Source organism: Anastrepha obliqua, chromosome 5 (genome assembly GCF_027943255.1).
Source record: "Anastrepha obliqua isolate idAnaObli1 chromosome 5, idAnaObli1_1.0, whole genome shotgun sequence".
Classification (NCBI taxonomy): Eukaryota; Metazoa; Arthropoda; class Insecta; order Diptera; family Tephritidae; genus Anastrepha; species Anastrepha obliqua.
In genome coordinates, this window is record NC_072896.1 from 65013411 (window position 1) to 65039043 (window position 25633).

Genomic DNA, 25633 nt, shown 5'->3' on the forward strand with positions numbered 1-25633 from the left:
ATAAGTTAATGCACGCACTGAATACCATTCCAGATTGCAAATATGAACTTAAAGCTTGGAATAACAATGAAGTTAAACTACAACCACTCGACTCATACAATTATACTGCAATCATTAAATTATTAAAGGAGAAAAAAAACCAGTATTATACTTTTAAACCAAAGGAAGAAAGAAGATTCAAATTATTCCTCAGGGGAATGCATTATTCGGCTGATAAAGACGAAATTAAGCAGGAACTACTGGAATTAGGCCATGAAATAACTAATATTCAAAATATTTTGCAAAAAGGCACCAAGAAACCGCTGCCGTTGTTCTCATTGGAGATGAAGCAAGGTGCAAACAATAAAGATATTTATTCAATAAATAATCTACTACACTGAAAAATAAATTTTGAACCGCCTCATCAAGAGAAAACAATTCCACAATGGACAAATTGTGAAAAATATGGACACACTAAAAAAAAAAACTATAGGGTGTGTTGTAGAAAATAGCAGCAACATAAAATGCGCCCTTTGCGGAGGCAAAGACACAGCGAGCTACAGAGGATGCGCGGTGTACAAAGCACTCAAAATAAAACAGTACTCAGAGCAACATAATAAATAATTGAATATTAATAAACAGCAAAACTCCTTAAATCGGCAAATAGATTCACAATATGTCAAACCAACAATGTCATATGCCCAAGTTATTTCTAACAGCCCACAATCTGGCGTGACAAATTCTGAAGCAACTTAAAATGACGACATTAGAGAATTAAAAGAAATGATGAAGCAGGTCTTCACACAAATGTCAAATATAATGAATATTATAACATTGCTCGTTAACAAAATAGATGGACAGCACAAGTAAACTGAAAATACTCGGCCTGCAAACGGCTTGGGCTAACACTTGAAAGAACTGAAAGTGTTTATAAACAATAATTCAATAGATGTATTACTATTTTCTGAAACACACTTCACTGGCAAAAGCTTTGCAAGAATACCTAATTATAAAATATTTGTCATAAACCACCCTGACAACAAAGCTCATGGTGGCACAGCGATAATAATTAGGCAAGCCATTAAATGCATTGAATTAAAAAAATACGAAAAAGAAAACATACAAGCGACGTCGATCCAAATTGAACACGAAGGCGGCAAACTAACAATCTCTGCTGTATATTGTCCCCCAAAATTCATAAATTCCATATCCCATTACTACGACTTTTTGAAAACACTTGGCAAACGATACATAGCTGGCGGGGATTATAATGCCAAAAATGCAATTTGGGGTTCAAGATTGACGAACTCCAAAGGACGTAATTTACTGGTCGCCATAAAAAGAAATAGCAGCAAGTTCATAAGTAGTTGCGACCCAACATACTGGCCAACTGATCCAAAAAAAAGTCCAGATCTGATCGATTTTTTTATAACCAAAAACGTTAACCACGAAGATATGTAAATAAAATCGTTAATTGAATTGTCATCTGACCATTCCCCAATAATAATGATACATCAGAGCTCGAATAGAAACATGTATAACAAAAAACCTTGACGGGATACATTTAGAGAAATAGTCATCCGTAAACTTAACAATAAAATAATCTTAAAGACCTTTGACGAAATCGACAGTGTGAGAGCCTATTTTAATGACACAATAATGAACGCCACTATGAAATCCACTCCACAATAAATTATCTGTTTCTCGAGCTACAACATACCTGCACACATCCAAGAAAAAATCAAAATTAAAAACCGCTTACCTAAACGCTGGCAAATAACAAGGCAAATGACAAAAGCAAGCTGAACGCAGCTACAAAGGAAATCAAGCAAATGCTATTCGACCATAAAAATATGAAACTTAAGAGACGCATCAAAAATCATCGAAAATAAAATTTTACACAAACCACCTATCAGAAAATTTGATGGTAGCTGGACTAGAACAAATCTTAACAAGGCTGAAGTTCTCGCAAAACACTTCAAAAGTACTTTCACCAACAATACGCCTAATGTGAACCTTTCTCCGACCCACGCAAAAAAGATCCATGCAAACCACTAAATGTTACATTAGAAGAAATAAAACAATGCATATGTAAGAGAAGTGATCCTAAGAAGTCGCCAGAATACGACCTAATAACTAGAAAAATTTTAAGAGAACTCCAAGAGAAAGGGCTTATTTATATAAAATACAAATAAAATTTGAGTAAAATTTCAAATATTTTAGTTTAAATATTTCTTTAAATTTTGGCTATGCAGTTTTGTAGCTCATTAAATTTTTAGTTAACAATTGCTCTGCATTTCCCTCCATATAACGAGTGCTCGGAAATTAGGTTAAAAAATAAGCAATTTTATTGTAATTTAAAATTAATGCGGAAGTTAATAATCTGCTTTAATGGATTGCATTAGATTATAAAATTCATGCTCTGAACTTAATTTTTTTAAATGTCTTTTATTCATTTATTTGCAAGAGTACCCACTAATTATACGATACATACTACATACAGTATATACTTCTGCTCAAATATGAACGAGACGGTATCAATAAAACGGTCCGCGGATGACATATGGCAAAAATAAATTTTTTGTTTTTTGGTAGGACTGTTATAAGCTTACATGGCAAATTTCAGCGTGATATGTCACATAGTTTGTTTTCTGTGCTACTGTAAACAAGTCAAGCTCGAGTGTGTTCTTCGAATTCTCTTTTATGACTTCAATTGTCTCAAAATGTTTTCCACGGAGCGGCAACTTGAGCTTGAGAAACAGGAAAAAGTCACATGGAGCCATATGAGGTGAATACGGTGCTTGCGGAACGATATTAACATTATTTTTGTTCAAATAATCGCGAACAAGACGTGATGTGTGAGCTGGTGCATTATCGTGATGCAAGAACCATGACTTGTTGTCCCACAATTCCTTCCTTTTAAGACGAATGTTCTCGCGCAAACGCTTTAAAACGTCTAAATAATATTCAGCGTTAACCGATCGGCCTTGCGGAAGGAACTCCGAGTGCACCACACCTTCGTAATCGAAAAAAACAGTCAGCATAACCTTAATTTTTGAGCGACTTTGGCGTGGTTTTTTGGGTTGATGTACGGCCCTCTTAGAACGATTTGTACCACTGGAAAACACGTGCACGCGATAGAGCAGAGTCCCCATAGGTTGTCTGCAACATTTTTAAGGCGTCTGAAGCCGAAATTTTGTTGGAATAACAAAATATCAAACAAATTCTTTGTTCAACTTGACTTTCCATCGTTAAATTCGAAGAACACACTCGAGCTTGACTTGTATACAGTAGCACAGAAAACAAACTATGTGACATATCACGCTGAAATTTGCCATGTAAGCTTATAACAGTCCTACCAAAAAACAAAAAATTTATTTTTGCCATATGTCATCCGCGGACCTTTTTATTGATAACGTCTCGTTCATATTTGAGCAGAAGATATGCATGTCTTGAAGCACAAATTACCTGGGTCTTCGGATTCCCTCAAAATATAAACCTTCAACTAATGCTGTTTTCTTTTCTCGCAATAGTGTCGCATTTATTCCGCCCTTGCCAGAGTTGTAAAATTTTCATTTACTTTTCTCTCTGTTGTTCTCGTACCAGCCGAATGTGTGAATCCAACTTTAGGCATTTGGTAAGATCAGATCACAAGTGGTGGGCAACTTCTTGTATATGTACATACATGCTAGGATAAATAGGGACAAATACACCACATTAATATCCGTTTTATTTATTTATTGAAATTACCATAATTAAATTTAACTTTAAAACCAACAATTTAAGAAGTACCGGAATTAACTTGTATCCTTTCGTTAAATTATTTTTTTTTTAAACATACACTTTTTTACGTCATACGTGCACACAATTTTTAATAAGTTTCTAGTGTGACCTTCACCTTTACATTTTTTTATAGAAGGTTTTAAATAACGTTGCGTGGCCATACCGTAGGTAAATTCAATAAATTACATAATGCACATACATATGAATGTAAGCCAATACTATTCTGACACAATAGAATCAAAAATGCTTGGTACCTACGTTTCTCTCTCTCTCTTCCTCTGTTATTTGGACTTCGCATAAATAATTTGCCCATTTATGTATAAATAAGTAGATCGCTTAAGCCGAAGTGTTTATGATTCATTGGCTTTTGTGTGTTCATAGATAAATAAATAAGCTTGTATCATAGACAACAACAGCAACTACAATACAATGGGTTAATAAAATGTTTAATTTAATCTTTCAACTTGATTGTTCAAGCCATGCTCAACAGTTCCTTCTCTTTGAGTTCATTTGAGGTCGTAGATGTATAAGAGTTTCCTTGAAACCAACGGTTTTAGGGTTTTACTAAGTTTTGTTAACATTTGTTTATATCGGGTGTTTTTTAGATCTTGACAACTTAAAACGATAAAACAAAACTGAAATATTGTAGCCGAAGGCCTCAGCAGCCAGTGCTTGTTTCTTTTTTCTTACCTTTTAAGTGGAATAATTATTTATAATTATTACTCTTTTCAATAAATAAATAAAATATATTTTTTTTAATTATAATCTGAATTTTTTTTTCTGAATATCCGGCATATGCTCGCTTCGGCTACGAGCTCCGTGGTACATTCGATCAGTAAAATTTTTGAGCTCAAATGATCTCAATCAGCAAAAATGATGGTCATAGCTTTAATTCTTACACGAGCTGTATTTTATAGGCATGTAAGAAAAGATATTACGTAAAATTTTCCACGCAGTCGAAGGGCAAAGGCCAACAAATTAAGAACGTCGATGAATCGACATTTCGGCAAGATGTCGTTGTTGTTGTAGCAGCATAAAGATTCCCAATACATATACGGGGAACGCTGCTGAAGTGATAGTCCTTGGCCGGATGTAAATCCGGGTCGTTCGGGTTACGTAGAACCGACTGTCGTGGGAACTGACATTTCTTTATCTTCTTCAATACTTCACGTACAGTTTTTTTTGTTTTTCCAAAGTAAATTTCTACTATTTGGAAACTCTGTTCTGGTGTTAAACGATTCACGATGACTTGCCAAACGTTACTGACTACTATGCTAATTGAAAGAAATTTGAAAAGGTCGAGCCAAGGAGCACCAGGAGATTTGGTGGCTCCTAAAACACTCAGGGTAAAAAGCCCATTATATTAAAAGCTCTGGAAAGGGGATAGATAGTCAAGGAGGGAAGGAGAAAAGTATCAGAGAAAGAGATAGGAAAGAATAGAGACAGAGATAGACATAGTTAGTCCTGTGAGAATTTTCCAGATTCTTTGGCAAATCTGTAAATATCCTTCAGTTTTAGAGGACGAATATTACTCATTCTCATGACATCGGAACCCAATACTCGTAGCCGTGCTCTAGCAAAGGCAGGACACTCACAGAGAAAGTGCTCAGTGCTATCCGCCTCCTTCAAGCATGACAGGCATACCGGGCCCTCGATGATTCCAATGGTGGTCATATGCTGACCCCATGGGTTGTGTCCTGTAATGATGCCGACCATCAACCGAATGTCTTTCCTTCTAAGTTTTAGTAGAAAGTTCGACAGTTTCCTGTTCGGACTTGTCACAAAACACTTTGCAGTACTGCAGCGTTCAAGACCGGACTATCGCTCTTTATGTAGATTGCCTACATAATCGCTGATCCAATTCATGATTCCTGCGGAACTGATTCCGATTATTGGCTCTGGCCCCTGTGGGGGCACCGCTGATCCACGGTTGGCCCATTCGGCAATTTCGTTTCCTTCAACACCGGAGTGTCTCGGAACCCATATAAGTACAAGCCTTTTTTGTCTTGCGACAGAATTAAGCTTCTTCTTACATTCTTGAACAATCTTTGAGGTTTGCTTCGCGTTCTCCAGGGCCTTCAGTGCAGCCTGACTGTCACTGAAGACTCCAATCTTTTTCCCGCTCCATCTCCTCTCGATTATCCATTCGGCTACTTTCGGGATGGCAAAAACTTCTGTTTGGAAAACAGTTGCCATTTCCCCCATAGCATAGTGATACTTATTACTATCGTTTAAGTACCATCCGACTCCAGACCCTATTTCATTCTTGGACCCATCGGTTAAGAAAATATCCGTCAAACCTCCCTGCATGCATTCTGGATTGCTCCATTGCTCACGTAATGGAAATCTGACATCAAATTTCCTTCCAAATGAAACTGTGGGTATCAGGTCATCTTTAGGTGCCAAAAACAGTGGATACTGCTCAGATAGCAACTTAAAGATTTCTCTGTGTCTCGAAGTTCCATCTTCGTGCCAGAAACCATATTTATGGAGTCTACACATTACTTTTGTTGCTTCCTGTTGTATCTTAAGATCCAGGGGGAGCAAATCAAGCATAGCATTAAGGGCATCACCAGAGGTTGAACTCATGGCACCCGTGATGCATAAACATACACTTCTTTGCAGCCTGTATAGTTCCCGATTTGTGGACTTAACCATGCTCCGTCGCCACCAGACCACAGAAGCGTAAGTGATGATTGGTCTGATAAATGCTGTGTATATCCATAGGACCACAGCAGGTTTCAGACCCCAGGTTTTACCAAAGGCTCTACGACATTGCTGAAAAATCTTCAATGCACGATTCACCTTCAGTGAAACGTGTATCTCCCAAGCCAGCTTCTTATCCAAGATTACTCCTAGATATTTAACTTCATCGGAAAGACCAGGTGTCACACCTTTCAGTGTTGGAAGACTGAGTCCATCCAATTTCCGTTTTCTCGTAAACAAGGCTATTGTTGTTTTGTTCGGATTAACGGAAAGATCTTGTCGCATGCACCAGTAATCGATTTTGTCAAGAATCCTCTGCACTTTCGTGCAAAGCCTTCTTAAGGCTTTATCCGATGTTAGCGCACAGACATCGTCCGCATACGCTTGGACGTGAAAACTGAGTTCCTGCATCTCCACTAATAGAGAGTCTACGACAAAGCACCACAGCACCGGAGAAAGAACACCCCCTTGGGGACATCCTTGCCTGGCCCTGACTGTGATTTGTTCGTCACTGCTCTCACAAGCGGTTAACAGCCTCTCAGAGAGCATGGAATATATCCATTTTACTATGGTTTGATCAACTCCGTGTCGTTCGGCAGAAGAACATATCGAGCCGAAAGTGGCATTATCAAAAGCCCCCTCAATGTCCACGAACACGTCCATTGTGTATTCGTCAGCTTCCAGACCGGCTTCAATCTTGCTAACAAGATCGTGTAAGGCTGATTCACATGATTTTCCACTCTGGTAAGCGTGTTGATTTCTACTAAGTGGACTTCTCGGCCATACCCCCACTCGAATCTGTTTCTCCACCACTCGTTCCAGACTTTTCAACATGAACGATGTCAAATTGATTCGTCTAAAACTTTTTGCTAGGGAATAGTCATCTTTTCCTGGTTTCGGAATAAATACTACTCTTACGCGTCGCTATTGGGATGGTAAACAACCAAATGCAAGACAGGCTTTGAAGATCCTTTTCGGGGCCTCAATCAGGCTGTCTCCTCCTTTTTTAAGCATTGCTAAATATATTCCGTCAGGTCGAGGGGACTTAAAGTTCTCAAACGAAGATAAGGAAAACCTTATCGACTCCTTTGTCATTATCCGACTAGCAATATACCAGCTGTACCTAGAGGTTCCACCGTTGCTACCGTTATTGTTCATGCAACTCTCTACTTCAGAGAGAGTTCTACTACCCGGAAAATGGGTTTCGAGTAGAGCATTAAACGTTTCCGATTTGGAAATGGTGTATGAACCATCAGGTATTCGGATGGAATCCAGCCTTACTGAGCGGTCTAAATGAAGGACCTTACAAAGTCTCGCTGTTTCCCTCATTTCTTCGACGTTACTGGTTAAAATCGCTAACAAAAACTTTAAAAATTTTGAAGATTTGTGGGCGGCAGTTGAGGAGACTTGGTACTGGATTCCAAAGGAAAGATGCCACAAGCTTGTGGAAAGCATGGAACGACGGCTTGAAGAAGTAATCAAAAACGGTGGATATAGTACAAAATACTAATCTGATAAAACAATATTATTACTTAACTATGTGATTTGTTTACTATTTTTGCTTTTATTTGGAATTTTTTAGGATGTGCTATTTATATGTCCAGGAGGTTTCGTCAGTTACCAACGTTTTCGTAAATTGAATCAGAACTGTAATTCTTTTTTACCATTTTTTTGTTTTAAAGTGGAAGTAAATAAGTTTTTTATTTTTTATAAAAATAAAATAAAAAAAATTATTTAAAAACATATTCAACTCTTTGCTTTCAAAGTCTAAATGTGCCATTTATATGACCTTGCCTGTATGTTGGTTCTTCGCCTTTTTTAGCTATTTCTAGGCTACTCTGAAGAATATAGTAAAATAGTGACTTACCTCGCTCGGTTATGTCCGAACCAATCCAGACCGGGTGATGTGCGTTTGCGTTAGCTGTTTGCTGTTTATACCAGCTTCCGAAGCTCTATCTGTGGTGCTTCTTCATCGTGTGGCATATAGCAAGACCCAAAGAGTAACGTCTCATTTTTGCAGCCCACCAGTCAGATCGCCTGTAGAGAGGTTATGATCAATATAAGAATATATACTTTTTTTTTACCTTTATTGCTGTTCTTACCTTATTCTTTGTAATCGGGATATAGGTGTTGTAGTTATTTGACTTTAGACCGGGGACTATGTTGCCCGATGCTATTCCTGGTTCCTGGACTAGAGCCACATCGTAGCCCACTTCCTCTATGTTGAGCAGGAGCTCGGCTAAGGCGTTCTTACTCTTTTGGAGATTTATCTGAAGGACCTTCAGCATCTGGCTTCAGTACCTTCTCGGGGTTGGATACTTCCTCCAGCTCACCCTTCTCCACATCCTGTATATTGAGGGAAGCTTCCAAAATCTCTTCTATACCGAGATCCTTTTCCACCTCCCCCGCAGCGAGGGTGTTGTGGTTGTCGTCTGTCGGGTTGCGCTCTTTGAGGCGAAGCTGCACGTTACCAACTCCCCACGCCATCCTTCCGAATCGTGTGTAAAGCAGGTCCTCTGCCGGCTTGTTCATCAAGAGAATATAGTCCTGGCCTCCATCAGCAGTTGCTGGTTTTGCCCCGCTCAACACTTTCCAGTCGTCTATAGGCACGCCCGTGTTTTGTCTTTGCAATAGTCGCAGTGCATTTTCCGGTTTTACCACTCACGGTATGAAAACCTTCGCTTTCGGTATTGAGGGGATGCAGTTGTGGTCAACAATTTCAAGTGACGCCCCCTCCCACCTGCCTTGAAGCGTTTTTACTACTTCCTTTAACCATGTGAGCGTAGTCATCCTTGAATTTTATAATTTTGTCGACGCTGAACCATCCTCCTCCGTCAATTGCTGGCATTTGTGCGTTCGGCTCTGCGTCCATTGTCGTAAATAGGGGTTCCAGTAGATTCATTTCTACTACCTTCCACCGTTCTTGCGACATTCGCCACAGCTTGTTACTACGTTCAGTGAGTGCCACTATTAGATGTTTCTTGGCTGCTTCTTTCGACGTCGTAGGTCTTTCCTCATCTCTGTTTTTCGGTTTAGCCATCTCGTGCTTATGTTTCTGCTTTTGAATCCCATTAAGGCCTCGCTATTGGCAGAACGCGGTCTCTTGATAGCTAGTTCTTCTTCAAGTTTGCTCGCATACTTCGGATTGGAGGCTGCGAACTGTGGTTTTGCTGCGTAGAAGCGTCGGCCATTTTTTATTTCCTCTCTGGCTCAAGCCCACCGTTCCTCCTCTTGCTTCGTCAGGTTGGACTTGCTGCCAAATGGGTCACAAACTGTGACCGCGGCTTTGTACCAAGCTTTGGCCTTTAGCTTCTCCTGGTCAGCCCCCTGGCTGCAAACCATCCAATGGGCACGGTGTCGCATAACACCCTGGATTAGGGGGTGGGCAAGGAGAGGAAATAACAGGATAGCAGGGGTTTAGGAATAACAAGGGATCTTCGTACGGTACGGTGATCTTCGCATGCTGATTGGATGGCCAGCAACTTCGCCGTAAAGCGGACGGATGGCTAGCTAATCCCCATATGGTGCTTCCCTCTTAGTTCGTGTTGAGTTGGTCCCCATGATAAGGGGGTCAAACCACCACTTAAGCGTCATCCCCGCGTCATGGAGACCAACATGATGAGGTGAGGGTAATAATGCTTTTTGGTAAATTCCATTCATCAAAAAAGCTTTCAAATTGGCGGTAAACAAATAAATGGCCATATCCTTTTCCGGAGAAGAAAGTCCGACACATGAACCTTATCTGGATGCTTAACAGTTGCTTGAAGCTGCCGACTTTCCAGCGGTTTTTTCAATGGGCTCCGGAATTTCAGGTCTTCCTGGGAAGTCGTCAACGTTTTTACATTCAGTAAATCGTTGCACTCATTTATTTAGGAGCGCCTTTAACATTTATGGAACTTGAACCTGTGCACATTGCTTCAAATCGGTTTTCATATGCGGAACTACTCATTTGGTAAAAACAACGTATGCTTTCTAAATTTCTCACGAAACTAACAAATTGCACAACGCGTATTGCGAAAAGGATACGCTTATTTAGCAGCATTTATATTTTGTTTGTAACGGAATTCTATGTTTGAATTTTGCCGGTCACGCTTCTATTATACTGACTGTATATACTTATATATCCCTTTTCTATTAATACCGGTCAAAGGCACGGTTATGGTTGGTGGCACATTTACAATAAATTTGTGTCGTTTTCACCTTTCACCACCTTCGTCACACCTTGGTTTCGTTTCTTGAATAATAATGTATATTAACTTATTGTGATATACACAACTTTGGTAATATAAACCTGTGTTAAACAAACGAAAAAATAAAATTTGGTGGAGTAAAAATTTCAGAATGTTTTCTGCTAGGGAAACCCGCGAATCATATCTTACTATGTATCATTACACGGGGGCCGCCAGTTGTGCGCTACTGCGTTCTAAAATAAAGGTAAAACGGAAAATAAATTATGCTTTCCATGCCATTTCAGATATTAAGTTCTTTTTTTCTTTATTGGTGAACGAACAATTTCTTATTTTTATTCACTAGCTTTTTGTCTTAGTCAGCAACTTTGCTCATTGTCATTGTAGAGCAATCTCGCGCCTACGTAACGTTTGTACATCATAAAATAAAGGACGCTATTTTATAATAAAAACAATTTTACATATTTATATATCCACATATGCGTCATTGACCTGTAATATTCTAACTGCCCCGAAAAAGTTTGAAAAGTCCTAGGTAGGTAGGTAGATAAGTTAGATGGCAAGAGTACCAGAAGTACTCTACTAGAAGAACTAGAGTACTATTTTGATGCCAATGTAGGTCAAAAAATTAAAAAATTACGAAACTTAAAGAAATATGAAACATCTAAAGCTATCCAGCGCTGTTGATGTAGTGGACAAGATAAAAGGGATCTTGGCTGGAGAACGGCCTCAGGCTATACCCAAAAGGCACCACAAGTGCCTAGCCGTCAGACCCAGACATTTGCAAAGAAGGGGTTCAACAGTCTTTTTCTCTGTAGGATTCTCCTAGCTTCTGCAATGGGGGTTGTATGGAATTTCAAGCTTTTCCTTATGAGTTGCGATCACCCAGTGACCAGTGAACACCGCTATGAGTGTGGAAATTGAATGACCTGAAGTCCTCAGCACTTTAAGTATCTTGTTTCTATTGTACTGAGGCCAAAGTGATTTTGAGATAACACACGATAAGATAGAACTCCATCTGCCTTGAAAAGCCATAGTAGCCAAAAATAATAATAACAATGAATTATTTTGCTCAAGAGTGCCGTGGCAACACTGCTAACCAAGTCTTTGTTCGTCGAATGAATTCCATACCCATCGCAAACCTAATTATTAGTGCTACTTACAATAGGTTAAAATGTTCATGACCAAATTTACAAAGATGTTTTATGAATGAAATTACTTATTAAATAAATTCGGCTTCCATAGTCGAGTCACATGAACCAGGATCTGTTTTTCTGACGTTGGTCTATTGTATCTAACAGCGAGAAATATATGTAGATAGAATTTCTCACTGGCTTCGTGGTAGTTATTCTGAGAGTGAGATACAAAGGCACTTTCGAGTAGTAGATTTTGGGCAAAAGTAAGAGGGATCAGAACTGTAGATTGTAGAGTAGATTGTGTCAGAAAGATGAGAAACGTGAACTCTTGCCATGATTCCGAACTCCTAACTAGTAATGTTATTAAAAATACTTAAGCTTGTCTTTGCACGCATAACCACAATTTACAAAGATTTCACAACCGTACAATAACGTTGTCATAACGTATGATTTAACAATTAACATAGAGTGCGAATGCGTAGAGGAGTAAAGTGTTGTGTAGTCCATAGCAAACGAAGCATTCCGTATAATTTACCTACGACTAAATTACGTGACTATCCCAAGTTAATCTTTGGTTGAAAATGATTCCAAGATTTTTAGTCGTAATTTAGTTGATAGCAATGAGATTTTTCGGAAAGCAAGCACATGAGGCTTGTACATTGTCGCATATCCATTTGTTAATGCGGCATACATTTTGGTTGGTTTTAAAAACACAGTAATTTATATCACTGAGTATGCAAGATCGATACATCTGAACATCATCCGCTTAAATTTCGGTGAAGATTGCTGGTAAGTCGTTATACTCGTATGTGCGCACTTTAGTTCCACTAAAAATAAGCAAAACGGCATCAATCGAACTGATTCATGAGTGTTCTACTTTGGTTTCAACATGACTTGTAGTGAGTGAACTTCCCGATATCATTTTAAGCTATGCAAGCGTGCAGTTCTAGTCATGGTTAATTTTTAATTTCATGCGCTAAAAATACGCTACTCTGACCCATAGCCATAGCTGATAAGCAACAGTAGTTCCACAGAGTGCCCTACAATGAATGCCACTCATTGAAAGTTTTGCGTGCATGCATTCATACTATACGGATTTATTTGTGTGTGTATGTACGTACCTAAGTGTGAAATTGCATAACGTTGTTTTTTGGAAAGTGATGCGATAATTTAAAAATATTTGGTGATACGCCAGAACGAGGTGCCACAAATGCAATGCAAGTGAAATGTCTCATTTGAGTTGTGCACCCACTAAATTTAATACGCTTTGCTGCTTACAATTAATCACATGAAAGCCGTAGTTGGCGCATACAATTTAAAGTCACGACATGCACTTTCTTGGTTAGTGTCTTTCAGTTTTTTTGTCGTTATCTTCTAAGCTGATTAGTGTTTTTTGTTTCATTTTACTTTATTCGATTTATCGAGACTAACTGTATATATATGTACAGTGGTTCTGAAACTAAAATAATAACTTTGAGGAATTTGTATTTCGGTTGTGACTATCTTTTGGTTTGTTAAGAGTTCGATGCTCAGTGGGCACTTCTATTGGGCCATGGTAAAGCTCCTAGTTATTTCCTGCCAAAAAAAGCTGTATTAGTTTTCCTTAAACAAATTTTCACTGTCGGTGGATTCACTTGCTCCCACGCTTTGTGAAAGAAATAAACAACAGTTAACAAAACTATTGATTTTGACAACTCCAAGACAGAGTTTGAAAGCTGTCCGCTTATGAGAGAACTAAAATATCTTATCCGCTCAAACAAGAAAAGATTTAAAAAATTCCTACGGATTTTTTCGGTACTGGTGTCCGTTAGGAGAGAGTATACTGTATATTGTATTTAAAATTCATACTAAATAAATTAATATTTATTATTTACAATTAACAAATAAAAAAATATAATTGTGTTTTTGAAATCATTCTTGGATAATCTACCCCTTGAACAGGCGATCAATTCTGATTTTTACTGGAGGGGGGCTTTCTGGTTTTGTATTCACTAGTTCTTCGTCTCTGTCAGCAATTTTGTTCATTGTCATTCTTATACATGCCTACGAAACGGGTGTGCAGAAAAAAGCAAAGTTTACATTTAATATAAAAAACAATTTGAGAAAAATAAGGCATTTTATTATTTTGAGCTGAAGTTTGGATGCATACTATAAATTTATATATATATGTATGGTTGAGCTGCAATATTCTTAAAAGTCCAGGAAATTTATGAAAAATCTCTAAAGGCCACAAAAGTCCCCAAAACACCCACAAAATAAAAACAAATTTTTTTTTTATTTTGCTAATAATATAACCAAGTCTTGTTCATCAAATGACATTCGAGAAGAGCAGCAAAGACAAAAAATAACTAAGAAAACGAAAACCAAGTTTTAATTCATTGCTTCACTTGTTCAGTTGAAAAACTCGGTTAATTGAAAAAGTTGTGAATGAAACGACTCAACTATAATTTTTACTGTTAATTAAAGCGGGCAGAATTGACTAATAGAAAAGGCGCTCTGATCCAATATACTGCCAGTATTGTAAATGAATATTTAGGATGCTTTATGAAATTTATTTGCTACCCTCGTCACCTGTTTGCATTTCCTAGAAGAACTAAACTTGAGAACTAAATTTGAAACTTGAAAAATGTAGCGTCCCCCTTATGCCAGAAACATGACTGTGTAAAAGTTAAAATGTTGGGAAATCAAGTTTAAAGTGCCTTGCTGTATGAAAATTACAAGGTTCGGCTTCTGGTATACAAAATTATTTGTGGTTTCTTTGTACGCATGGTATTCTGGGTTTTGGTAAAACTTAGAACATCCAAAGTTTAATCAAGCCAACCGATTAACTCAAAATTGGAAAATTTGCATAAGGCGAACGATATGTAACCTAGCAACCAAGAGTGGACCGTTATGCTTTGTATTTAATAAAAATTATTGAAAATAGTATACATTTTTATTAAACTTATACATAACTTAATGTGTTTTAAAAAGAAGTTTTTCGTTTTTGTTCATAAATTTATTGGCCCGTAGCCATAGGAAATTTAAAATAGGTTTTAACGATTAAAATTGTATTTTATAATAAAGACCATTACTCTGCCATAGTCAACTTAAACACAACATAGTCACATTTTATCACAAAAAAAGAGTTTTAACTTTGGAATAAGAAAAATGTTATTTTAAAACCTTAAAATAAGTTTCTAAGCCTCGCCATTTCTAAATGTAAATAAAAATCAGCTGAATCAGGGTGAACTAATTAAAGTACCCATATTTCTTTATACTGGCGAGTAAATTTTTTCTTTTCATGTGGATAGCTCTGTTCTCTCTCATTTTACTATCCATCTCGACACTAAATTTTTGATTACTTTCAAAAGCCAATTTCAATGAAGATAGCAAATTGAATATATATATATATATATATATATACATATATATATAATTGGCGTGTACTCCCTTTTTGGGTGTTTGGCCGAGCTCCTCCTCCTACTTGTGGCGTGCATTTTGATGTTGTTCCACAAATGAATAAAGTTGGCAATTCATGTCATGAAATATTACAAGTTATATATTACCAACATCTGTGAAGCAATGAACTGTCATTTTAATTTTAGTTTTTATTTTTATTTTCCAAACTGGATAATTTTAGTTTTCCAGACTCTGCATTTCCACTCTTTGCGAAATAGGGGTCGCCTAGAATCCCGTCATCCTGTTTTCCTCTTCATCAAATAAAGAGTGCGGGTACAACGTACTGGCTTGCTCGAGGACATTTGCAAAATCACGATAACATAACAGAACAGTGCCCACACTTAAAATATTGCAGTTGTTATAAAAAATCAATTGAGTGTTGAGATGTTGAATTAACATATGTACGATTCACAAAATTTCAAAAACTTATTTTAAGTTAGATATCGGTTTTAACTGAAATGTGTTTTAAAGTTGGACTATGACTACAGCTATTTAATTCGGAATAAATTCATTTGGAAGGTACGCATTTTATCGCAGGCTATCTATCACTGGCTCACAGGTATACAAAGTTTTCTATGCCACTGTATATATATTTATAGACCCGCTTGAATGACATTTTGGTTTGTTGGTATCTTACCTTTTCCATTTGGCAAGAAAAGTGTTTTACGTTTTCTATCACTTTTACTACAGCTGTTGTTGTAATTGTTACTTTTACAATTGTTTTGTACTGTCGGCATCATTGCGAGTGTAGTTGTAGTTGTTGTTCAAGATACTACAACTTTCACTTGTTTTCATTTGTTTGCAGTTTCAATCTTGTCATGACTACTACAGCTGAGGCGTAACATGAGCCCCGTACGGTTATTAACAACCAGTAATTATTATTAGTTTCAAACTCTTTTTTGCTTTTTTTGCCATTACTCACTTCGCATACTTACTACCTGATACGTTATACGTATATGTTTTAGTATATTAAGATGCCTCACTATCCAAAACACAACAAAAAACAAAAAACTAATGGTACTGTTTTTCCAAGCGTATCATAAATGTTTGCGTACTTTAGACTTCCACCAAAATATTTTGATTCAAGATGGGGCTATTCGTAACTATAATGGGCTGAGAAAACTATATAAATCTTTTGTATCATCAAAAGAATTTATATTCCAAAATGAGATGCTTAAATTATGAGGTCTGCGTCAAAGATTAAAAAAAAATTGCCTCAAGTTAAAATAATGAAATTTATATAAAGTCAAACTCGCTAGGCACACAGTGTTGAGACAAATACTTTGGTATTTTTTATTTTATTATTTACTTAGAAACGGCGGGGTGCCGCCTTAATGTACTCGTATGTGTAAATGTTTGTGGTGCGTATGTATTGCAAATACATTACTTTTTGAAAGTAAACTGCGATTAAAATTTTATTATATCTAATATCTATTAATTTTGCAACCAAATAGATAAAATGCTAAAAATATTCTAAATGTTAATACCTATCGTTATTGGCAAGCCAAGTCAAATGTGTGACTGCATAGCATACTTGTATGTACAAGGTACCAGGTCGCGATAGCACAAGGAGTTTTATTTTATTTTATAATGGATCTTTCAGCCGTGCCATTGCCTGCCGAGGGACGACCGCTATTAGAAAAAACTTTTTCTTAATTTTGGTGTTTCGCGGAGATTCGAATTCCGAATGGTAGTCACACTCCCACTGATTTGGCTACGGCCGCCGATTCTTAATAATTATACTGTATGTGAAAAATGACATCATTTAAATGTCCACCATGGGCACTTCTACAGGTAAAATCCGCCAAACAGTCTATTCATGAATGCCCAATTGTTAAGAATGTCGAGATATCGATGTTGAAAGCTGTTCAGTAACACTTTGCGCTACAGCACCGATATTCTCAACAGAACATCTAGTTTGATTCGCCAGTCCTTTTTCTATCCTCGACTGAACCAGTTTTTTTAATTAATTTTTTTTTTATAAAGCATGCGAATTTCATTCTCGGAGCTTCACAAGTGAAATATGTTTTTAATCTTAGTTGATTCCTTGCCGCTGAGTTATCTCTCCTCCTTATCCGCGGTTTGGCTGAGTATTTTTCGCTAAAGTTTAATGCTTCTGTCTTAATATTAGTTTTTTTTGTTTCTAAAATAAATTTTTACATCTTATTTTTGCTGTCTTGAGGCAGTTAAGCAAGCACTAGGGCAGCACTAACCCTTACATGGTTGCAGGTTCTGCTAACTAAGGCTGGATCGGTAGCGGGACGAAGGGACCTCTTAGGCTGACCAAGCTTTAAATTTTGCTATTGGTGCGATTTTGAATCGAACACTGTCCAATTGGGTTCCATGCAGTGATTATCAACTATATTTCGAGCATCTGTTGTGGTAGCTGTGATATTAAAATATTTTCGTTCTCGATTTAGCAACATTCCAGAGGATCTATAAGTAGTTCTTGCAATTAAATCTGAATCGTTATCGTTAGTAATAACCATTCCTTTTCCTGTTTGCTCATATTTTTATTTATACATTTAATTACTCTCTACATGATACAAGTGTGCCTCCTCTTTTTCTGCTATAGCCACCTTAACCAAACCTAATGCAACATTTTGTGTTATTCGTATGCACTCGATGTAAATTTTTCTTACGATTGGTAGTTCAACTCGATTGACCTTACGATTTGTAATGCAATTTTCGAATATGGTATAGTCAGATGAAATTGTATTTAGAGTGCATCAATTCTTTGCTGACAAGAACCATGATTCGGTCAGACCCGGTATGTTCTGTAGTTAAATAATTTAAAAAACTCTCCCACCGCTACTTAATTGTACTCATTGAAACGCCATACAATTAGTTGTTAATTAAAGCTTACCATATACATACATACATACATACATTTTTGCAATCATTTAAAGTCTAAAATAAAATAAGTAGAAAATATGTATGTATGTATGTACTTGTACTCCCAGGACTTGAAAGGATTCGACCCATACATGAAATATAATATAAATCCGCTTATGTTCTCACTTAGCTTATATTTTATACATTCATATACTTACATACATACATTTTATATGCTCCGAATTTTTATTGAACACCATATTTTGAATTTGTTGCATAATATTTTTTTTATATTGCTGTAATAATTATATTTATTGCTTAATAATTGCTTGTGAATAGCTTATTTATAATTTGTTGGCTTTTTCTCTTTCTTTATTTTTTCTGCATTTCTCGATTGATTACATCAACATACGCACATCAATTTTGGTTCACACACCACACACATCGTAAATCGCACATCGCATATCGCATATTGTCGCCCATTTGTTATCGTTGTTGTTGATGTCATTGTTATAGCAATGAATGAACTCAATTGGCAACATGTCAGACTTACCGAGGGCAGCATTGAAATTATTTTCACTTACACTCAGGAGCTGAATTGCCGCCGCTGTGAATAGCATCAGAACCTAGTGAGAACTTGAAAGACGTCGCCTCCTCCGCGCTTAGAGGAGCACTGGAATGTTGGAATATCCCCAACGATTTGCACGCAATATCCCCGATTCCTCAACGGCGAGTAACGTTCCGATAACACAACAACAACATCAGCATCAATTACATCATCCTAATCATAATCATCAACAACCACATCAACACTTACAGCAACAACAACAACCGCACATACTGATCGGTAATATTAGTGGTGGTGGCTTAGTTGGTGCCCACTACCACCAGCAGTATCCGCCGCAGCCTTATCCAGCAACACCAGGGTCACCGGCACATCAGCATCGGCACATTCCACATACAGCAGCCATAGCCGTGGCAACCGCCTATCAACAACGTTCGCAATCCCAACAGCAGCAACAACACCAGCGCACCCTGTCGACCGCATCTAGTTGTAGTGCACAGCACAAGAGCGTGACCTTCGGTCAAGTAACAGCAGCGTCCAATATCGCCGGGTACACAGGCGATTGCAGCGGAGGCAGCAGCAGCGGTAATTCTAGTTGCGGGCAACAATCAATGGCGGGCAACATGAAACACGGTTGGTACTACACAAAAAGTAGTCTGCATACATCCATACATACATACAAATTTTTATATACCTATGTATGCCTATATGGAGGTAATTAAGTGTCTGTCGTCAAAAAAGATATGTATGGGTAAAACAATCGGATGTACTAAAAAATGTGAACCAATAAGTCTAAAAGTACAAAAGAGCGAATTTCTTTTGCCTTTACTTTTTAAAATAAATAAAATAAGTGCATATGTATGGATGTATGTTGCTGCTGTATGTGTAAGTGTTTGTCAACTAAGTCAACTCCAATTGTTTATTGAATGCAAATGATTTTTTGATGCTTTCCTTTGACATTTTACAGGCAAATCACAAGAAGACGTTTGCTACGTTGTAGCCAAATACGATTATGCGGCGCAAGGAGCGCAAGAATTAGATTTGCGAAAAAATGAACGATACTTACTGCTAGACGACTCAAAACATTGGTGGCGTGTGCAAAATAATCGTAATCAGTCAGGTTATGTGCCTAGCAATTATGTGAAGAAGGAGAAACCGTCGTTATTCGATAGGTGAGTCGATAGTCGTCGCCTTCTTAAGTAGAAAATTGGAAATGTGCTTAAACTTTTTATTAACACTTTTTAATGCTGATCGGGGCTAACTTTGTTATCTTTTCTCTGCTTTTTATGGATGCTAACTTTTTTTGGTTTTTACTTTTATTATATTTATTTTACAATTTTTGTATACCTACACTGCTTTACACAATTTTTTCTTAATTCGTAGTTCGCTTGTGAATTTGTAGCACAAAATACACAGACACACACAAATACGAGGGTTGCTATTTATATTTCTGACCTAACAATGGACAAATGAACATTGGTGGATGAAAACGGTTTTATTGTTTTTCACAATATTCCCCCAACAGCGACCACGAGAAAATTCATGGTATCATTGTATGTTCTACGTTGCTAAAGGATGTTGCTTGCTCGCTGTATAAAGATTTCAGCATATCTTGTGAATTCGCGTCGAAAATTGAAAAAAAAAAATAGTCGCACGAGAATGTCCATGGTTTAATTTCATTTCTTTGCCGACATGAATTTTTAAAGGCATTGTAAACAACATTAATATGGGTCACACATCAACACGTTCGGAGTGCGTTTTTGGTAAAATATGCCAAACTTCCCAATGGAAGTGTGAAAGGCCATGAATACTAACAGCAACCAACTTATATTGGAATTTAAAATATTTTTTTAGATCCCTTAAAATAAAACTTGGTTGAAGAAGTGGGGATTACTAGGCGATATGCCACACATAAGTATCCTCACCAGTGGCAAATGCGCAACAAATTTTCTAACAATAATTTGTTCCAATGTATTTGAGCTCAATGCCACCTATGCTTTTGTATAGTTGTAAAAATAAAGTTGGTTAATTAATCAAGTAGCTTCCTAACATTTTATGTTGCATTAAATATTTATAAATCGAATTATGCCTACATTTTCTTACTAATAATGCTTATAGGCGCATACATCCTTGAAAGGTGCTTAGTCAAAATTTCTCTTCCGAGTTGTGTTGTACGCCTCGGTGGGATATCTTTCAGTTCTATACCGCCTTCGAATGGCATATGGGTTTTTTTTGGAGAAGCCTTTTCATAACATAAATACATACGGAAGCCTGACATTGGCTCCCGAGTGGCGAAAGAAAGTATTGCCGCGAACAAACTCCGATCTAAAGCGACTATATTATTGAATTGTAATAGTGTGAAGGTAGTAAACTATACTTTTGCCAATTTGATATTAACAAAAAGCTCAATGGCTATGTTGCGACTAATTTTGTAGCTCGAAAACGACAATTAGGTTCATGTGTACGTGAAGCTCGTGAGGAATATACCAAAAAAATTTAAATACATAAGAGTGGTTGACTGATTATTAAATATATTTCTTTTTATAACATAATAAATTTCATTAAATCCAAAGCTGTTTTTTTGTGAAACATTTTATATATCCTTTCAGCTTTATCCATATATTAAATTTACGACGATAGGAATGCATAGTTTGAATAAATACCACAAACGCCTCAAAAAAGATTTCGTTTGTTAATGCAGAAAATTGTTGATGCTAGACCCTTATTGCTAATAATGATGTCAGTTCTCTTGGCGGGAGCTCTCATAAGCATTGCCGGACAAGTATTTAACCTTTCGTACGTTTGAACAGAGAAAACGGTGAAATCATCGATCTCGGCTTTTAATGAAAAGGCAAAGTGCATAAATTTGCGCATATGCTCTTTTCTTGTACAAGCCTTTGTAGCATAAGACCACACAGGTCATCAGTTTATGAATAGAAGTGTAAGAACAATAAATGGTAGCGGTGTATCGAAGATAACGATATCTATCATCCTCCATGACAATGGACATATTTACAAAGTTTTTTAAACAAAATTTTTAATTGTATTTGTATTTAGGCTTTTACATAAACAGGCGCTATTTTCACTAACATAAGGCTCGAAATTGAATTTGTTTTTTACACTTTCCCAAAGAAAACTTTATTTTGAAAATATGTAGAATTGAAATTTTTAAAAACATGTATCGATATTTGCCTTATCTTTTGGCGAAATTAATATACAAAATTTATTTTAAATATTGTCAGAGACATACTTTTTTTTTTACAAATATTGAACCCGAATTGAAGATTAACTGCTTGCCTATTTCTGAAAAGCAATCCTTAGCTTTGTAAATTACAACTACAAGTTTTAATATACATTATTAAAATATTATTTTCTCTTTCAGCATTAAGAAAAAAGTGAAAAAAGGCTCTGGCTCGAAAACTTTACCAAATTGTTCACCCTCAAGACAAATTGAAAGCCCAACAATGTCACGACGTTTGCCACCAGATCCTGCCGAAGCTATTGGCACTGCAATTGTTAAATACAATTACCAAGCCCAGCAGCCAGATGAATTGTCATTGAGCAAAGGGACACGCATACTCATACTTGAAAAGTCTAATGATGGCTGGTGGCGCGGTCAGAGTGGTAACGCCGTCGGCTGGTTTCCAAGTAATTACACAACTGAGGATTGTGATAATGATGGTGAAATACACACATATGCCATGGCTGAGAATGTACTCGACATTGTGGTAAATATTAATTATACACAATAAATATAAAATTGCTCTTGAATAATATTTAAATCAACTGCATTGGCTTCAGGTTGCGCTCTATAGCTTCTCATCAAATAATGACCAAGAACTCTCATTCGAGAAGGGCGATCGGCTCGAAATAGTTGATCGACCAGCTTCTGATCCGGATTGGTATAAAGCAAGAAATAATCAAGGACAAGTCGGTTTAGTTCCACGCAACTATCTACAAGAGTTAAATGATTATCTGGCTACACCGTTCCGCAACAATAGCGGAGGCAATGGCAATGGTGGTGGAGGCGGTAGCAGTGGTGGTGACTCAATCGATCGACGTAATGATGGCATGTCTACGCAATCGTCACCCCCTATGGCACCTATGGAACGGCCAAATTTAGCTGGGAAATCCTGGTACTATGGCGCTATTACGCGTAGCCAATGTGACACCGTGTTGAATCAGCATGGACATGATGGGGATTTTCTTATACGAGATAGTGAGACTAATGTAAGTTATCTGTAGGGGATCAGCAGAGTATCAGTTATAACCAGAGATGAAAAAAATATAAATTCAATTCATTTATTTATTTATCAATTCGTTTATGAAACAATGATTTCATACAGACTATTAACCATCAAGCTCAAACAAAAGTATCAAATTCAAGATATTAGTAAAAAGGGACTTGGGTACATCACGATCGAAAGATGTAAGATCTGGTTAAATTCACAAATTATCCGTCCAATGGGTGCATGAGGGGCATAATTCATTTTAACATCTTCAGCATAGCAAGGGAAGTACGAAGCAAATTATCCATCGATAATCACGGATATAGATTACCCGGTTTGGTTACAAAATTGTGAGAGTATTTTGATATTTTACAATATTTCAACACATTCATGAACACATTCATCCGATCAGTCGTTGTTCAGACGGCAACGAAGCAACATGAGGGTAGTTTTTCATATATCACCAACACAATCTCATTTTTTTCGTAAACGAATCGCTGCAACGTTAGCCAATCAGCTGACTCTTTCAAATTTACTGAGAGTCGATTAACGGTCCCATCTTGGCCACACCTCTAGAAACTTTTTACCATGATAGATAATGCAAACAATTATAGTTGAAAACAATATTGACCTTTAATATTGATTTCAAGGTAAGCAACGATATGAGCGCGTTATATGATGGCAAGGGATCAGAAAAGCATGTGAACTTATGCAAATTTGGAGCTGGTGGAAAGGACGATATTTTTATTATTACATACTCCAGATGAGAGCGTAAAAGAGAGGTATGAGGTGTGTTCAAAAAGCATCGCGAATTTGGTGTTTTTTTCAAAAAATTTTTATTTATTCAATAAGGGGTTATATACCTTCTGAGCCCGAAAAAATGGACGATTGTCATAGTTTTTTTTTTAAATATGTTTTAGAACTTTTATTCAAATGAGGCATATATCATACTGAAGGGTAACTTTCGAAGAATACATTTTGGTGTTTTTATTTTTAAAAATGTTATTATTTATTGTTGATATCGCCCCTCCCCCGAAACGCCGTTTTTTAGAAGAGGCTTGCGGTGATCACGGTAGCGCATGAGCAGCTCAACTGAAATCAAAAAAATTAAATGATTATTGTAGGAAAATGTTTTTTAGTGAATCTGAACGGTTTATTTACCCAAAAACAATTTTTCTCGATATGAAAACCGCTTTGCACCAAAAAAAACGATTTTTAGGGGTTGAACAATTAAAAAAAATTAATTCCAGCGAGCTATGCAAATATTTATAAAAAGTTAACAAAATAGTTTTGATAAATAATGATCACCGCGACGGTAATTTTCAAAAAACACGACTTCGAGATAATCGCGTATAAAGTTCTGCGTGCACTTCATTTATGGAAAATTTGCGCGCTTCCATGGTCTGTAACTTTCGTTCTAGGGCTCCGATCTTTATGATTTTTTGAATTTATATTTTGAAGATGATGTACTTTTAAAATATGCCATAAAATTTGTTTCGATTTTTTAGTCCCACACAAGGCATATAACTCCTTAATATCTACTTTGTCCCCTTCAAAGTAATCCCCATGAGATATTATGCACTTGTGCCAACGTTTTTTCCAATCTTCGTAGCACTTAAAAAAATCATTTTTTTTATCTTGTTCAGCTCCTCCTTCGATGCCGTCTTTATTTCGTCAATCGTAGCGTAGCGTCGTCCATTAATGGGCCTCTTCAGTTTCGGGAACAAGAAAAAGTCACAGGGGGCCAGGTCTGGATAATACGGTGGCTGTGGCATCATTAGTGTGTAGTTTTTGGCCAAAAAGTCGCGCACAAGCAACGATGTTAACGACGTTATCGTGATGCAAGAGCCAATTTTTGTTCTTCCACAAATCCGGACGTTTCTGCCGGATTCCTTCACGCAAATTGCACATAACTTGCCGGTAATATTATTTATTGACCGTTTTACCCTGTGGCAAAAACTCATGATGCACAACGCCCCTGCAATCGAAGAAAACGCCAAGCAAAACTTTTACATTCGACCGAACTTAGCGCGCTTTTTTCAGTCTTGGTTCGTGCGGCAGCTTCCATTGAGATGATTGAGCTTTGGTTTCCACGTCATAACCATAAACCCACGATTCGTCACCAGTTATGACCCTCTGGTGCAAATTTGGGTCGTCGCGGACAGAGTCCAACATCTTATTAGCAATGTTCATGCGATGCTGCTTTTGGAAGGAACTTGAGCAGTTTTGGTACGAATTTTGCAATTACCATTTTCTTCACTTCATCAATTTTTTCGTCTGTTGTTGAAGTGCTCGGGCGTCTGGCACGCTTTTCGTCGTTCACTTCTTCTCGGCCTTCTGAAAACATTTTGAACCACCGATAAACGTTGCTTTGGTCCAAAGTAGATTCTCCGTATGACACAGTCAACATTCGGAATGCATCCGCGCACTTAATTTCGTATTCCTGCACAAAATTTGATACCGGTTCTTTGATCCATCTTTTTGAATAGGTAAAAATCGAAGACGAGCCGAAACACGTGCAAGCAAAGCAGCTGCCAACAATTAACTGAACATGCAAAATGGCCGAACTCGTCAGCATGAGTGAGAGACATGAGCATCTACCAAAATCGAAATTCGAATATACGTAACCTGCGAAAGTTCAAAATTTGCGATACTTTTTGAACACACCTCGTATATAGCAGTTTTAAAGTGTATGCATTGGAAAATTCAGTGCAATTTCGCCGAAAAAAGTCAGGCATAGCATTTGAAATAATAAAATTTATATGGTTGGTA

At 37.1% G+C, this 25633-nt stretch overlaps 1 protein-coding gene across 4 annotated transcripts in view; it reads left to right on the forward strand.

Moving 5' to 3' along the window:
• Positions 1 to 25633, forward strand: part of LOC129246878 (cytoplasmic protein NCK1) — a 47381-nt gene that overhangs the window by 16553 nt on the left and 5195 nt on the right. The window contains exons 2-6 of one of the 4 annotated variants that reach the window (XM_054885591.1): positions 18584 to 18796; positions 18887 to 19265; positions 19600 to 19804; positions 22015 to 22360; positions 22434 to 22862. In XM_054885591.1, coding sequence (XP_054741566.1) covers positions 18746 to 18796; positions 18887 to 19265; positions 19600 to 19804; positions 22015 to 22360; positions 22434 to 22862 — 1410 coding nt within the window. In that variant the 5' untranslated portion in view covers positions 18584 to 18745. Of the gene's footprint in view, positions 1 to 15624; positions 15752 to 18583; positions 19266 to 19599; positions 19805 to 22014; positions 22361 to 22433; positions 22863 to 25633 lie in introns of those variants that run through there. The other 3 variants (XM_054885590.1, XM_054885587.1, XM_054885589.1) reach the window with 3 other exon arrangements.